Source organism: Anopheles nili, chromosome X (assembly GCF_943737925.1).
Source record: "Anopheles nili chromosome X, idAnoNiliSN_F5_01, whole genome shotgun sequence".
Lineage (NCBI taxonomy): Eukaryota > Metazoa > Arthropoda > Insecta > Diptera > Culicidae > Anopheles > Anopheles nili.
The window spans coordinates 15,910,787-15,924,730 of NC_071293.1; the positions used below are offsets into that span (position 1 = coordinate 15,910,787).

Genomic DNA, 13,944 nt, shown 5'->3' on the forward strand with positions numbered 1-13,944 from the left:
AAGCGATTTTGGCGTCACCCAAATGTGAGTGTCATTTCGGCCTGTGAAATTTGACGTTACCTTCTTCAATGAGACTCGGCAGATAATCTTCAATGTAGCGTCGCCCAAAAATGGGTGACGAAAAATTTCCCAGAAAAGCATGTCACCCAATTTAGGGTGACAGCATTAATGCTTGAATACGAAAATACAATTTTGAAGAATTAAGAAGAGCTATTAATTACAAGGATAGAATATAGAAATAATTACGAATACAAATGAGGCAAAGAACGCCAAAAGTTTATCACACACTTAGAAGTGAAGTATTACAGCCGGAGCAACCGTTGCCAACACATTTCAACTAGAATATTTCATGGTATAATATTGTGATCTCACTCTATCTACTAACTGTTTATCTGTTTTGTATTTCCTTGTCATTCATCAGCCTTCATGACCTCTGTCACTCTACTTCTCGCTACCCCTCATCCACAACCGACAAAAATTCACCGTTAAAGCTATCGTTTCACTATTTGCCCTCGCTTCCACTCACTGCCTCTTCTATACTTCACCAAAAAGTGAGCTTACTCACCGTCCGATGCTATTGAGTGTCGCACGGCGTTCTCTTTATCTCTAATTTGAAGGCGCGCAGGGGCTCTCTGATAGAGATATCAGCAACGGGATATCTCTCTGATAGAGATAACGAGTAAAGAACCAACCGTTTGTCTATTGACGATGATGGTAGATATGCTACTAAAATCCATCAGTATATCATGAAGGCATACTAATACGATTATGAAGTGCAATTGAACTTCCAGAGGAGTATATACATAGATTCCTCTCTGAAGGTATGTTTTTGCAAAAAAAAACTACAACTATCTGGATCATGTAAATGGCTCAATGTCTTTTGACGAACTTCAATAATGGGTTTTATCAATAAACTACTCCCAATCACTCCATAACAATGTTTGCTGACCGAAAGCTGCTATTTTTTACGAATCGGGAGCATTTATTGTAATTGTTTGAATGAGCCCTTGAATTGTATTACATCTCAACACAAATGCTGTAATGGTTCTTTTGGCAACGAAGTGGTAACGGATTGGTGAGATGTTAGGCACAGAATATTGTCTAGTTGTGCTTCTACGCTGTCCATCCTGGTATCAAATTCTGCTAATCGTTGTACTACCCCAGATAATCGTTTGCGATTTACCTATTCCGTCTTCGTCCGACAGATCTATCTGTATGTCTGCATCTATAAGCATCAAACAGATGTTACATGTTACATGATTCCAGCGTAGATGACGGCGCGTGAGCAAATTATGTGAAATTGTTTCGTATGTCGAGATGGAAAGATCCATCTAATCATCACCAATCCGTTGCCACTTCGTAGCCAAAAGAACTATTACAGCATTTGTGTTGAGATGCAATACAATTGAAGAGCTCATTCAAACAAATACATCAAATGCTCCCGATTCGTCAGACATTGACCTTATTACCTGGTCCAGATAGTTGAAGTTTTCCTCGTGCTCATCCTCGTATTAGTATGCTTTCATGAAATACTGATTGATTTTAGTAGCATATCTACCATCATCGTCAATAGACAAACAAATGGTTCTTTACCCTAATCGTTGCTGATATCTCTATCGGATGTATTCAACACTGATTTATGATGATATGGTTTATTGATGTTGGGTATGTCCAGTTGGAGCGTATGGAAAATTTTATATATGTACTCATTTGAAAACCTATTGTGACGTTGTGTTTTCTGCAGAAATTATGTATTTCCATGCTTGTATACAGTATTTTGAACATCATACGTGTCATTCAGTAGAAAATATATCTAAATATTGAGATTTTCTTCATAACTCGACGGACCAAAAACCAGCTCACACAGCTGATCGTTTCAAAAAAGAGAGTCCCAATGTGCGTTCAAATAAGAGATAGAGTGAACGCCGTGCGACACTCAATAGCACCGCACAGTGAGTAGGCTCACTATTTGGTGAATTTAAGAAGAGGCAGTGAGTGGAAGCGAGAGCAAAGAGTGAAACGATAGCTTTAACGGTGAATATTTGTGGGTTGTTGATGAGAGGGGTAGCGAGAGGTAGAGTAGCAGCCTGATGAGTGACAGGGGAATATAAAACAGACAGTAGAGTGAGTGAGATCGCAACATTATACCCGTAAATTTCTCGTTGGGTAAGTGACAGGAGCTTTATCGCCGAGAACGTCTGTATTACGGCTTGATTTTGACTTGAAAGCAAGCCAAGTTTTGTTCTAGCTGCAAGCCAAAAAACCGCTTGGCTTGGGATGTCATCCATTTTTAAGTGCTCACAAAAACGATAGATTTTAAAATGCAATTTTTGAATATTTAGAACAGCTATTATTTTAAAATATAAAATTTATGTTTGGTTATAAGTACGAGTGTACATAAAGAAAGCCAAATATTGATCACAAACGTAGAACGTGAAGATTTATAGCCGGTGCAACCTTAGCTTTGACACATGAGCAAGGAATGCCTGAATCATGGCACGTTGTGAAATTTCATAAAAATAGCTTGTCATGCAAGGTGTTAACACCTTCAGTGCTTAGTGTTTTATGGGAATTCCACAGAATGCATCGGTACATGCGGTTATTGCTCATACGAGTTAGCAATGTTTGCACCGGCTCTAATTCTTCACATTCCAGGTTTGCGATGAATATTTGGCTTCCTTAACGTACATTTGCGTTTCTTTTCAGTTATGAATCTGAAGTTTTTCAATAGTAGTTGTTCAAAAGATTTTTAAATTGCATTTTAAAATCAAGCGTTTTTGCTGTCTAAAAATTGGGTAACATGCATTCTAAGCAATTTGCTGACTTCTACTTTTTGGGTGACGTGGCATTCAAGCTGTTAAATAATCAAGAATTTCATTTTAAAATCAAGGTTTTTTGTCGGCAAGCAAAAGTGGGCCACAGCCTTTAAGAAAATTTTCCATCATCCTCTCTTGGGTAACGCGGCAGTCAAGGTGTTTTACACATTGAGTGCCGCGTCACCCAAAAAAGGGTGATGGAAAATTTTCCTGGAGGATGTGACCTGTTTTTGGGTGACGGCAAAAACGATTGCTTTTAAATGGCAAATTTTTCGTATTTAGAACAGCTATTATACTTTTTTCTCATTTATGACCAATCAAAAACACGAATGAACGTAATGAAAGCTAAAAATCAATCACAAACGAAGATCGTGAAGAAATATGCCTGGTGTAACCGTGGCTGTGACATATGAGCGAGAAACGCTTGAATCGTAGCATTCTGTGGATTTTCCTAAAAAACGCTTGGCACGCAAGGTGTTAAAGAACGTTTTAGTCGGCGAATAGTCCTTTTGTTTGGATGTTCGTGGGAAATGATAGCCTAGGCTGCCTGTGACGATTTTTCCATAACAGTTTTGACAGAATGGGAAGACGTTTTACGGAGTTTCGACAAAATGGGTTGTTTTCAATGTTGAATTTATCTTGACAAAGATCGTAATGGATGAATTTATAACGTTGCTGTTATAGCTGTTGCATTTTTTTATTCTGGATTGTTTGTAATATCTACGGTGTTGTGTATTCGATATTTTTATCTTACCAGCAACATTGGAAAAAGTTTTCCATTATAGTTTTTGAAGTGCTTATGCTTATTTTGGAGAACCAATCGATATGAACTGTTATAGGTGTGTTGTGCTGCAGAATTCGCTTTAGTTAGATCACAAATCAAATATTTGATAGATTCAATTAAAACCGACACATATGAAATACGATTTTATTTCAGTTATTTTCATCAATGGTAATTGCATTGCTTTTCATTACACTGACCTTTTTGCATGCATTTTTGTTTTACTTTGTTTTTTTTTTATAGTGCCAGAGTAATGATGGACTGTCACAAGACGGTCTTCCTAGCATGTTTGGCGATATTTTGTTCTTCGATTTGTTTAGTTCAAAGTACTACAAATGATCCTTACATAGTACTGGGTGTGCAGAAACGTGCCAATTTACAAGAAATTCGTCGGGCGTATAAACAATTGGCCAAGGAGTGGTGAGTAGAACGCAGGAAAAAATCGATATTTTGATTTTGGATTAGTTAGGCTGTAACTTGAAAACAAAATCCAAGATTTGTCTCACATTTTTTGTGTTATTTAAATTTTTTACAGGCATCCTGACAAATCGAAACAACCTGAAGCGGAAACGAAATTTGTAGAAATCAAACAAGCTTACGAATTATTGTCTGATTCAGAGCGTAGACGAGCTTTTGATCAATTTGGCATAACAAACGAAGATGCTGTATCAAACCGAGAACGACCTGATTATAGTAGTTATGGACGCTATTCAGATCCTTTTGAGCACTTTTATGGAACTCATAACTTCAATTTCCACGACCAAGATATAAGTCTATATCATCGGCTTTCCATCACTTCAAAATACTATGACATAAACATAGTACCAACCAGTCGCAAAACGCCACATATATTGATGTTTTACGCCGATTGGTGTTTTGCATGCATGAAGGCCGCAAATTCTTTTAAAAAGTTGATTGACACTTTGGAACCCTATGGTGTAATTTTTGCTACCGTTAACGCCGGGCATGAAGAGCATTTGGTGCGAAAAGTTGGAGTACACTCTCTACCATGTGTGATTTTGGTGCTAGATGGTCATAGTTATGTTTACAAAGATAGTGTTTTTAATGCACAGCATGTAGTGGACTTTATTAGGCAGAAACTGCCGTACAAGTTACTTATGTCTGTGAGAGATGATACACTTGATTCTTTTTTGGGTGGGTGGTCTGACAATCGTGTTCGTGCTCTAATATTTGAACCGAGACCACAACCACGCTTGCGATATCTAATAATTGCATACTACTTTCGTGAACGCGTCGCATTTGGTTTTGTACAGCTTAATTCTAAAGATACCATGCGTATTCAGTCAAATTTCAAAGCTCATACAACTCTTGATACCTTGCTCATCTTTAATGAGTTTCCACCACAACCTGTAGCCACTGTTACCATGTCTGATATTCCAACAACTACATTGAATAACATCATTTCACTTAATAAATATCTTATACTTCCACGGTTATCATCCCAAGCAATGTTGGATAATGTATGTCCTGCTGAATGGAACCGACCTCGGAAGAAGTTATGCGTTGTATTAATCACAGAAAATACAAGTTTGCATGACGGAGCACGTCAAATGCTACGTAAAATATCTCATGAATCTTTATTCAGTAGAGAGCGTGTTCGATTTGCGTATATCTATCAAGAGAAGCAAAGTGAATTTATTGGTGCGCTTTCGAAATTTAATGAATCTCAAGAAACGCTTTTACACCTTGTCATTTTGTGGCGTCGTGACTCTAAACATATTCGATATGAATGGATACATGACATAATGTTGGAAATGAATAAAACGAAAGACAATGAAACTCAGGATCAATACTTCAACAATACAAAACATAAAATTGATATAGCTATTCATAGGCTGCTACGGTCTTCAGAAGTTCTTAGTTTTGAAACTGAAGTGAAGGTAATAGCTCGGTGCTTCTTTATGCTTGTTACTGAAAACTTTTTATTGTTTTTAAAATTTTTATTTTATTTTAGGATCTTTTAGATGAACATGCCGAGAGCATGGTAGTGCGCATCGTAAATCGCATTCTAATGATTGTGGAGTACATGATGGACAACATTGGAAAGGAGCATATTTTACCAGCAATATCTGTGATTGGAACAATAGCATTGATTCTTATAATAGGCTATTTAATGTCTTATTTATTACATCTAGAAGAGGAAGATATTCAAATGAACAAAGCAAACCATATGGCCAATCATCCTAACGGTAAGCCATAAGTTCCAGCGTTTTGCTGCTGGAAGTAGTTTGTGTTTATATGTATAAATTAACACACACACACACACACACACACACACATATATATATATATATATATATATATATATATATATATATATATATATATATATATATATATATATTTATATATATATATATATATATATATATATATATATATATATATATATATATATATATATATATATATATATATATATATATATTACATCATATCGTTAACAAATATTGTTGTATTTTTAGGAAAGTTTAGCAGTTATGTGCCGGAATTAAGGTTGCATGAATTACGTGCCGAGAAATATAATGGGCTTGTACGTCTTCTGAAACCCGGTTGTCGTACAATAGTGTTACTAACTGACATGCAATCTCGATCGAAATTGATTCCAGCATTTCACAAAGCTGTTTGGCCTTATCGAAAGTAATTTCTCATGCTGTGTTTGTGGTTTGCTTATAAATTTATATCTTATTTATCGTTTTATATGTAGAAACAAAACTCTTATGTTTGCTCACATGTTAATTGAAAAAGGCATCGGGTGGTACGCTGAATTGCTTCGACTATCATTATCTGAATCACGAGAAATGAAAATCAATCCTCGCAACTGTATCGGTACTATAATTGCGTTGAATGGCCACCGCAAGTATTTCTGTATGTACCACGCCAAACACCCAGAATCAAATCGCGGAGCCAAGGTATGAAATCAGTGTTGAATATCTACGGTTATTATATATTTTTCTGTTTTTGTTATTTGATACGTTTTTTACAGCGCATGATCAAAATGACACGTCACCTTAGTTCCATGCCGTCTGATCCTGAAGCAGGTGCATTTCTTGGAATGAACAGTTCCGATTCCGAAACTTCTTTATCGGATATATCTGAACCAAAAATTCTCATTGAAGAAAATCTACTTGATGGCTTACCAAATTGGCTTGATCGATTGTTTGAGGGTACAACACATCGATATTACATCAATTATTGGCCAGATTTTACTTCGAAATGAGAGCTAACTTTATTTTAAATTTAACCGTTATTGTTTCGTTTTGTTATCATTTATTATTTATTAGAAGAAGACCTACATTACACATGAACTTATTATTTCCATGTGTAAGTCCTGCATCAGAGTTGCATGATATACATGTTTCATTTTATTTTTTAACTTTTTATTGATTAACTTTAGTGCATATTCTTTTCATCTCTTCTTCTCTTTTATTTTTGGTTTTATTACTTAAATGTCTTTTTTAATTGTAACAAAATGGACAGTAAAAAAAAGTAACTGTAAGAAAGAGATAAAAATCACGCATTCAACTGTGCAAGCGAAATAAAAATAAGTGATAATAGAGAAGAAAACGCTTCTGCTAAAATTTTTGAAATTCGTAGAACCTCTCCTTAAAATTGTATGCGTCTAGAATCGATGACGCAATATTACCTTGCCAGCAATAATTCGATTAAAGAAGAAACTTCGGTGGTAGGAAGGGGAGTGGGGGAGGGGGATATGATAGCCGAAAGCGTTAGCGTGCGGAACAAACACGATGGTTTCGGGTTCAAATCTCGACTGAATCTCTCCCGTACGCTGGATTGACTATCCGGCTTCAAGAAAAAAATCAAGTTATCGAAACCCTTAAAAAGGCTCGCATTGTCAGCATGCCATGAGGTACACCCCTAGAATGTCTTATATGAACAACATACTACGATGTGCAACGACAGCTATTTTTTTTTACTTTCATGCTACTTGCCTGAAACTTTCATCCGAATTGTGACAAACTCTTGTCACTTTTATTTGTAAAATGAATGCATTCCATTAGGTAATCAAATTTTGTGGGGAAACATTTAATTGCTTTGTTAGAAGCTTTAAAACGTTGTTAGAAGGACAAGGGTAGAAGAAGTTCTAGAAAATAACATAGTATTAAAATGTGTGGAGTTGGTAAAGTATGCAACAAATACAAAGAAAATTATTGGTATTTGAGAAAAAAAATGTAGTAGTGACTAAAACTGGACAAGGAAGAGAAAAAGCGTGACAAATTGAAGAAAAGGCACACGTTCAATTGAACATGCGTTCATCATCATTTTTGGAATTCCTTTCCTTTCAACTATCTGTTTTCGCATTTACTTGGCCTATGTGCCCATCATTTTTCCTTTAAAAACTCACTAAATTTTTTGACTAGTTGTATAAAATTGTAAATTAGTTGCTAGTTTTCGTTATAGTTTATAGTTTATTTATTCGCTTAAATCCGTTTTATTGTGGTAATTCCACAATTTCTTTTTAACCCCCACCTTTAATATTTTTGCAAATTTTCTTACTATCCGATAAAAGAAGATTTGAATATTGTCTCTTTAAACTACCGCATTTCTCCGTGTATGGCATGCACCCTAGATGTAAAATTTGCAAAATTGTACAATGTATTAAAATTCAATGGTATTTAATGCAATTTCTTAACTCAGCGTGCGTATTGTTGAGTTTTCCTGTCACTCCATATGTGTGTATTTCTAGGGAAAAATAGTGATAGGTTGCATAGCTGTTTTAAAAGCCACTTTTCGACAGAAAGCTGCAATTCATGCCCGAGGAAATACATTAATTATCTTATATGTGATGCCATTGCTGCAGTATATAAAACAAAGGGTTTGTAGGGGGTATCTTTTTTTATCTATCTATTCATGTCTTGTTCATTTATGGCTACACAACATAATTTTCTAAATGAATTCTCTTGCAAAATAACAGAATATGTTATTATAATCTATCGATTAAAATTACTCCCTGCTGCCATAGGAGGATTTTACGTGAGGTAGTAAGATTCATGTTCATTCTTTAGAATATGAAGAAGATTTTGATATTAAAATTATGCCGCTTGTTTGTTTATTGTTTATGTAATCCTCGTATGTTTATGACCTTTATCTGAATAACCACCAATTTAAATAATTTCCATTTTTATATGTAGCCAAGTGATTGGCTTAATGACCGTGTTGAATATTCTACTTTCGTTCGTTCTCTTTGTTTTATGCTCTTTTCATCTGGTTCTCAATTAAATTTCTGAAACTATGAAGTTCGTGTATGTAAGAATCAAATTCAAAACGATTGACTATAGCATAATAAACCTTATACAAAGTTGTGCACCAAAGAGTTAAGCTGGAGATATGCATAAGTAAATTACTGTCAATAAATAAGTGTATTGCAATCTAGCAAACTGTGCTGTTGTATCTTTTTAATAATTTTACTGAGCACATGAAAAAGGTAAAAATGTATTTAAGCACCCGCACATTTTTTGGTTTCTGAGGAAATTAGCGTTTAATGATATGCAATTTCATATTTTGATTGCTTTTTACAATTTAATTATCGTTTTTATTTTGAGCAAACAAAGTATCGTTCATTTTTTTATGTAAATTTTCAACTTAGCATTCAAGGCGAAAATTTCTGTTAAATTTTTTTTGAGTCAATGATATTCATTTGCGTTATGAATTTTCATCACAAAATAATATTTTGCTATGATTTTAATGTTTTTATGATTTTATTCCGTAGACAAATAAAGAAAGGACATTATAATAATAATGCCCTAACGTGCCGATTGAAGATAGGTTACGTTGTTTTGCTATAATTGGATAATTGAAATGTAATTATTCAAATATTTTGCTTTTAAATGACAATCAAACTGCTTTTCAGCGAAAGTGAAATGATTTGTTTTTATTCCATAGAAAAATAAACGAAGAATGTATATGTCAATTTAAAATGCCATAGTAAGACGATTGAGGTTTGGTTGCGTCGTTCTGCTGGTTTCAGATAATTGAAACGCTATAGAATTGATGAAAGTTTAATAACCTCTTGAATTTTTTTACATTCTGAAAAAAAAATATTAAATTTGTTCCAAAAAAACATATTTTGTAATCAATAGTAATAAATAAGCGAATTTTCCTACCCCTTTTGGTTCCAGATAATTATACATTTTATTATTTCAGTAATTGAGCTATAAAGCTAAGGCTTCATTTGCGGAGAAGAGCAGTAAAACGAAAACAGTTTGAAGCAAGACAAGCTTGTATCAGCGTGTATCTAACCGGTAAAAACTCCTATTTTTCAAAAATGAAAACATAGTTTTGTTGGCTGACTAGATAACGTTAAATATTCGCACCATAACCGTAATAATGAATAAGACTATTCTATTTAATTTGAATTTAGTGATCCTTATCATTCCTGTCACATCTAATCATTGTCATTATTTGATTATAGCCAATCAATTGGTGCTACATTCATTTCCATGTTATTGAAAACAGATTATTGAATGAAGATGCTCATTGAATATTGAATTTTAAACTCTACGCATCGGGTCCTTGAGCAACTGTGACTATTTGGAATGCGGCACGCAATTTGAAAAAGGACATGTTCTTCCACTATAAGCCTTCGGAGACGATGATGTAAATATTTTCATTCAATTATTCGAATACATTTCAACTGGAATCAATTTGATAAAATATCTGAAAGTTCATTACAAGAACCAGATCCAAAAAATAATGCAGATGAATGACCTTAGTTATTGATTTAATTATGATTGTATTTTAGAATGCATTTTTTGTATTAAACTGAACCACATAAAATGTTTCGATCCTTATTGTTATTCCTTGAGATGGATTCACAAAAAACGATCTACGAGCAATGCTTTACGAACATGACAGAATACGGAAAAGTGTCTATAACTTCATCAATTTACAAACCACCTGCTGTTTGAATCTTCTGGGCAAAAGTGTACTCGTTTTGAATCCTAGCAGATACAACGATAAACATGTACAATTTATTCGATGAATGGAACTCCAAAGCTATATCGCGAACCGCAACTTGATTGCTTGAACGTGTATATTATGTTTATTTAAAAAATGCATTAAAATAGGAATTAAAGTCCTTGTTAAACTATTTCGTAGTTCCTATTTTCGAGTGCGTTCGATTCACGAACCCAAAGGGCCATGCATTGTGAGCCTTACGCTTCTTCATGCTGGAGGGTGGCTTTGACCTATTGTCCTATCCTGTATATGTGTTTGTGTTCTTGCAATGGATTTATTCTATACAGGTAGTTACGTGAAAGGGGTCTCTTACTTTCGTCGTAACTTTTCAGATGCCCATTTCGTGCACGTTGTGCAATCCAAATATCAGTGTAACAAGCTCGAAATTTAAATAATAACTTTGGTCGTTGCTCTACAGCAGTGATGTCAAACTCATTTTGGCTTGCGGGCCTTTTTATAAACAAAAATGATCTTGTGGGCCAACTTTTAAAAAATCACTTCTGTGTTGTAAAATTTACCTGTCAACTTGTCATAGTAGACCGTTATTCATGATTTAACACCTTGAATGCCGCGTCACCCAAAAAGTGAGTAACGGAAAACTCTTTTGACGGCCATGTCACCCTTTTTTTAGGCGACGGGAAGAACGCTTGATTTAAAATCAGTTTTTGAATATGTAGAATAGCTATTATGCACAAATACAAAATTTATGACCAAACAGGAATATGAATGAGCGTAAAGAAAGTCAAAAATTTATCACAAACCTAGAACGTGAATAATTAGAGCCGGTGCAATCATTGCTAACACATATCAGCAAGTCATGCTTAAATCGTGGCATCCTGTGGAATTTCCTAAGAAACGCTTGGCATTCAAGGTGTTAAAATAAAAGTTAGAAGAGGCGTAATTCATACCCGAATGTTTATACGTATCATATATTTCTAAATTCCATGTTTTACAAATACGTGCAATCTTTTGTAAATAGTCACAGGAAAAAGTTAGCTGGAAAATAAATTTTAGTCGAGATTATGGTAACAGTAATAGTAATTTCTTCTTCATGCATGGCTCAACAACCGGTGTATAGTCAAGGCTTGCCTTGGTAAGCTAAACTTTCTGCGACTTGATATTTTTACTTCGCCTGATGGTCCTCCAACTCCAGTTACTCCAGTTACGCAGCAACAGGTAAGAACTTTAAAAATAATATTTTCTCGCATTTGAATATTAAAAATAACAAGTCTCCTGATTTACCTGACCCCTGCTTTCTCTTATCTTCGTCTAACTTTCGAATATTAGGTTTCATTGTTTGGACGCAAGCAACTTTTAACATACTATTGAGGTGGTTTTGTGATAACCTTGAACGCATTTTGTTCTTATTGATATGTATTTCTGAAAAAAGTTGTTCGCAAGCATATGTTATGCCAAACATTGAAAATATTTTACCAGCCAGTCATCATTTTATCAGATAAATAAGGATACTTTGGCACCAAATAGGGGTGAAACTCATGTACATTAAGCAAAATAAATGTCTTTTTAATGTGCGTATCACATTGCAAATCTATTAGTTCCAGTTGATATTTTTCAGGAACTATTAAGGGATCTATTTGGAAAGGTGAACAAATAATATTAAAATCTGTTTCAAGTTTTTTTTTAATATTTCGAATCTCTTTTCAAATTCTAATCGCAGCTCATCAAATTTCTCTATGTACAAATGTTTGTTCACGTTAATTATATTTAGTGGAAATGTCCGAAGGTTTCTAAAATGCGTATGATTATCATGAGTTGTTTGTGTTTTCTAAAGCCTTAGTTTGATTTCAAATGCCATATGATCAATTATATCTGATATAAAAGCCAGGTCTGCAATCCAAATTTCGTCATCCAATTCAACAATTGGTTTTCCTTCACTATTCATGAAAGATTTAATCACCTTATAAAGCTCAAAAAACCTTTGTAGCACCTTTCCCTTGCGTAACCACCGAATTTCTGTATGACAAGGTAAGCCGTGTGGAATTTCACTCTCTTTAAGCATGTTTTCGAATTGCCGGTGATTTAAACCTTTCGCTCTTATAAAATTAACGGTGCGTATAACCACGTCCATAACATGTATGATAAGGTAAGCCGTGTGGAATTTCGTTCTCTTTTAGCATGTTTTCGAATTGCCGGTGATTTAAACCTTTCGCTCTTATAAAATTAACGGTGCGTATAACCACGTCCATAACATAATCTATCTTAATAGTTTTGGCACATAACGTTTCTTGATGTAAAATGCAATGGAAAATCCAAATATCTCCTCCGTTCGTTGATTCTGCTTTTTCTTTAATTTTTATTACAACACCAGACTTTTTTTCAATCATGGCAGGTGCATCATCGGTAGCCATGCTTAGAAGACGTGATCAATCCAACCCTATCATATCTAAAGCATCTCGAACTGCACAAAATATATCTTCTGTCGTTGATGTGTTTACCAACGGTACCAGCTGAACAGATTCTTCTGTGATATACAGCGAAGCATTTACGCCCCTAATAAATATAGCTAATCGAGCAAAATCGGAGATGTCGGTGCTTTCGTCGATGCTATTATAAATTGCCACAAAATCTTTTACTTTTTCTTTCAGCTGATTGTCCAAATCAGCTGCAAGGCCCGAAATTCTGTCGGCTTCTGTGTTTCTGGACAGGATAGGTAGGATAGTGTCCACTCGCTATTAAAAACTTTGCACTCAGTGTCGACTTTCTTTTTTTTAGCCATAGACATTTTAACGGAAACTTTGATCAATGATACCAATAATCGATATTAAATTGTACTACTAGTTTGAACTGATCGCTTTGGTGGTTGAAGTGATTTTGATAAAGAACCCAACTTAGATTTGGTTTTTGTACGTTCTATTGCCAGCAAAAAACAAGCTAGTTATTTGCTGCTTAGGTGATTTGAAGACAGTGGCAAAATACATTTCGCGTTAATTTATAGTTCGCTTATTCTTGGAAACTAATTCTTCAGACATCTACAAACAACAAATTTGTACTTCTGACTGCTAGCCATTATTGGGGAGCGGTCGCAATGATGTCCACAATAAGTCGATAGCTGACTTCATTTTCAGGAAATTTGAAATGCAGAAGTAAAACTCCACCTTGCATTCACGGTGACGGCATATGTTTTTACATGGAAAAAAGTACACTTCGGAACGATAGCACAGAATTGACGCGGTCGACAGAGTGAATCCGCCCTATCCTTCTTCTTTTTTCTACGTTTCCTGTCGATATGGTCTCCACAAAAACACGCGCATTCCAGGAATCTGTTTCGTCTTCAAGTGGGATTATCATAGGGTGTTACTTAATTGTAAATTGTGTACACACACAAAA

At 34.8% G+C, this 13,944-nt stretch overlaps 1 protein-coding gene across 1 annotated transcript; it reads left to right on the plus strand.

Moving 5' to 3' along the window:
- The first annotated feature begins 3,853 nt into the window (after positions 1–3,853).
- On the plus strand, positions 3,854–7,262 carry LOC128729052 (dnaJ homolog subfamily C member 16). The gene is made up of 6 exons (XM_053822699.1): positions 3,854–4,017; positions 4,133–5,498; positions 5,573–5,807; positions 6,084–6,258; positions 6,326–6,530; positions 6,605–7,262. Exons 1-6 carry the CDS (start codon positions 3,854–3,856, stop codon positions 6,836–6,838), a joined length of 2,379 nt encoding a protein of 792 aa, XP_053678674.1. The 3' UTR covers positions 6,839–7,262.
- The last annotated feature ends 6,682 nt before the right edge of the window (positions 7,263–13,944 follow it).

Bases quoted from the DNA above. Each gene is read 5' to 3' on its own strand.
- LOC128729052 (XM_053822699.1), top strand. From the start codon at position 3,854: ATGGACTGTCACAAGACGGTCTTCCTAGCATGTTTGGCGATATTTTGT. The intron at 4,018-4,132 runs GTGAGTAGAACG...AATTTTTTACAG, and splicing joins AAACAATTGGCCAAGGAGTG to GCATCCTGACAAATCGAAAC. The intron at 6,531-6,604 runs GTATGAAATCAG...CGTTTTTTACAG, and splicing joins AATCAAATCGCGGAGCCAAG to CGCATGATCAAAATGACACG.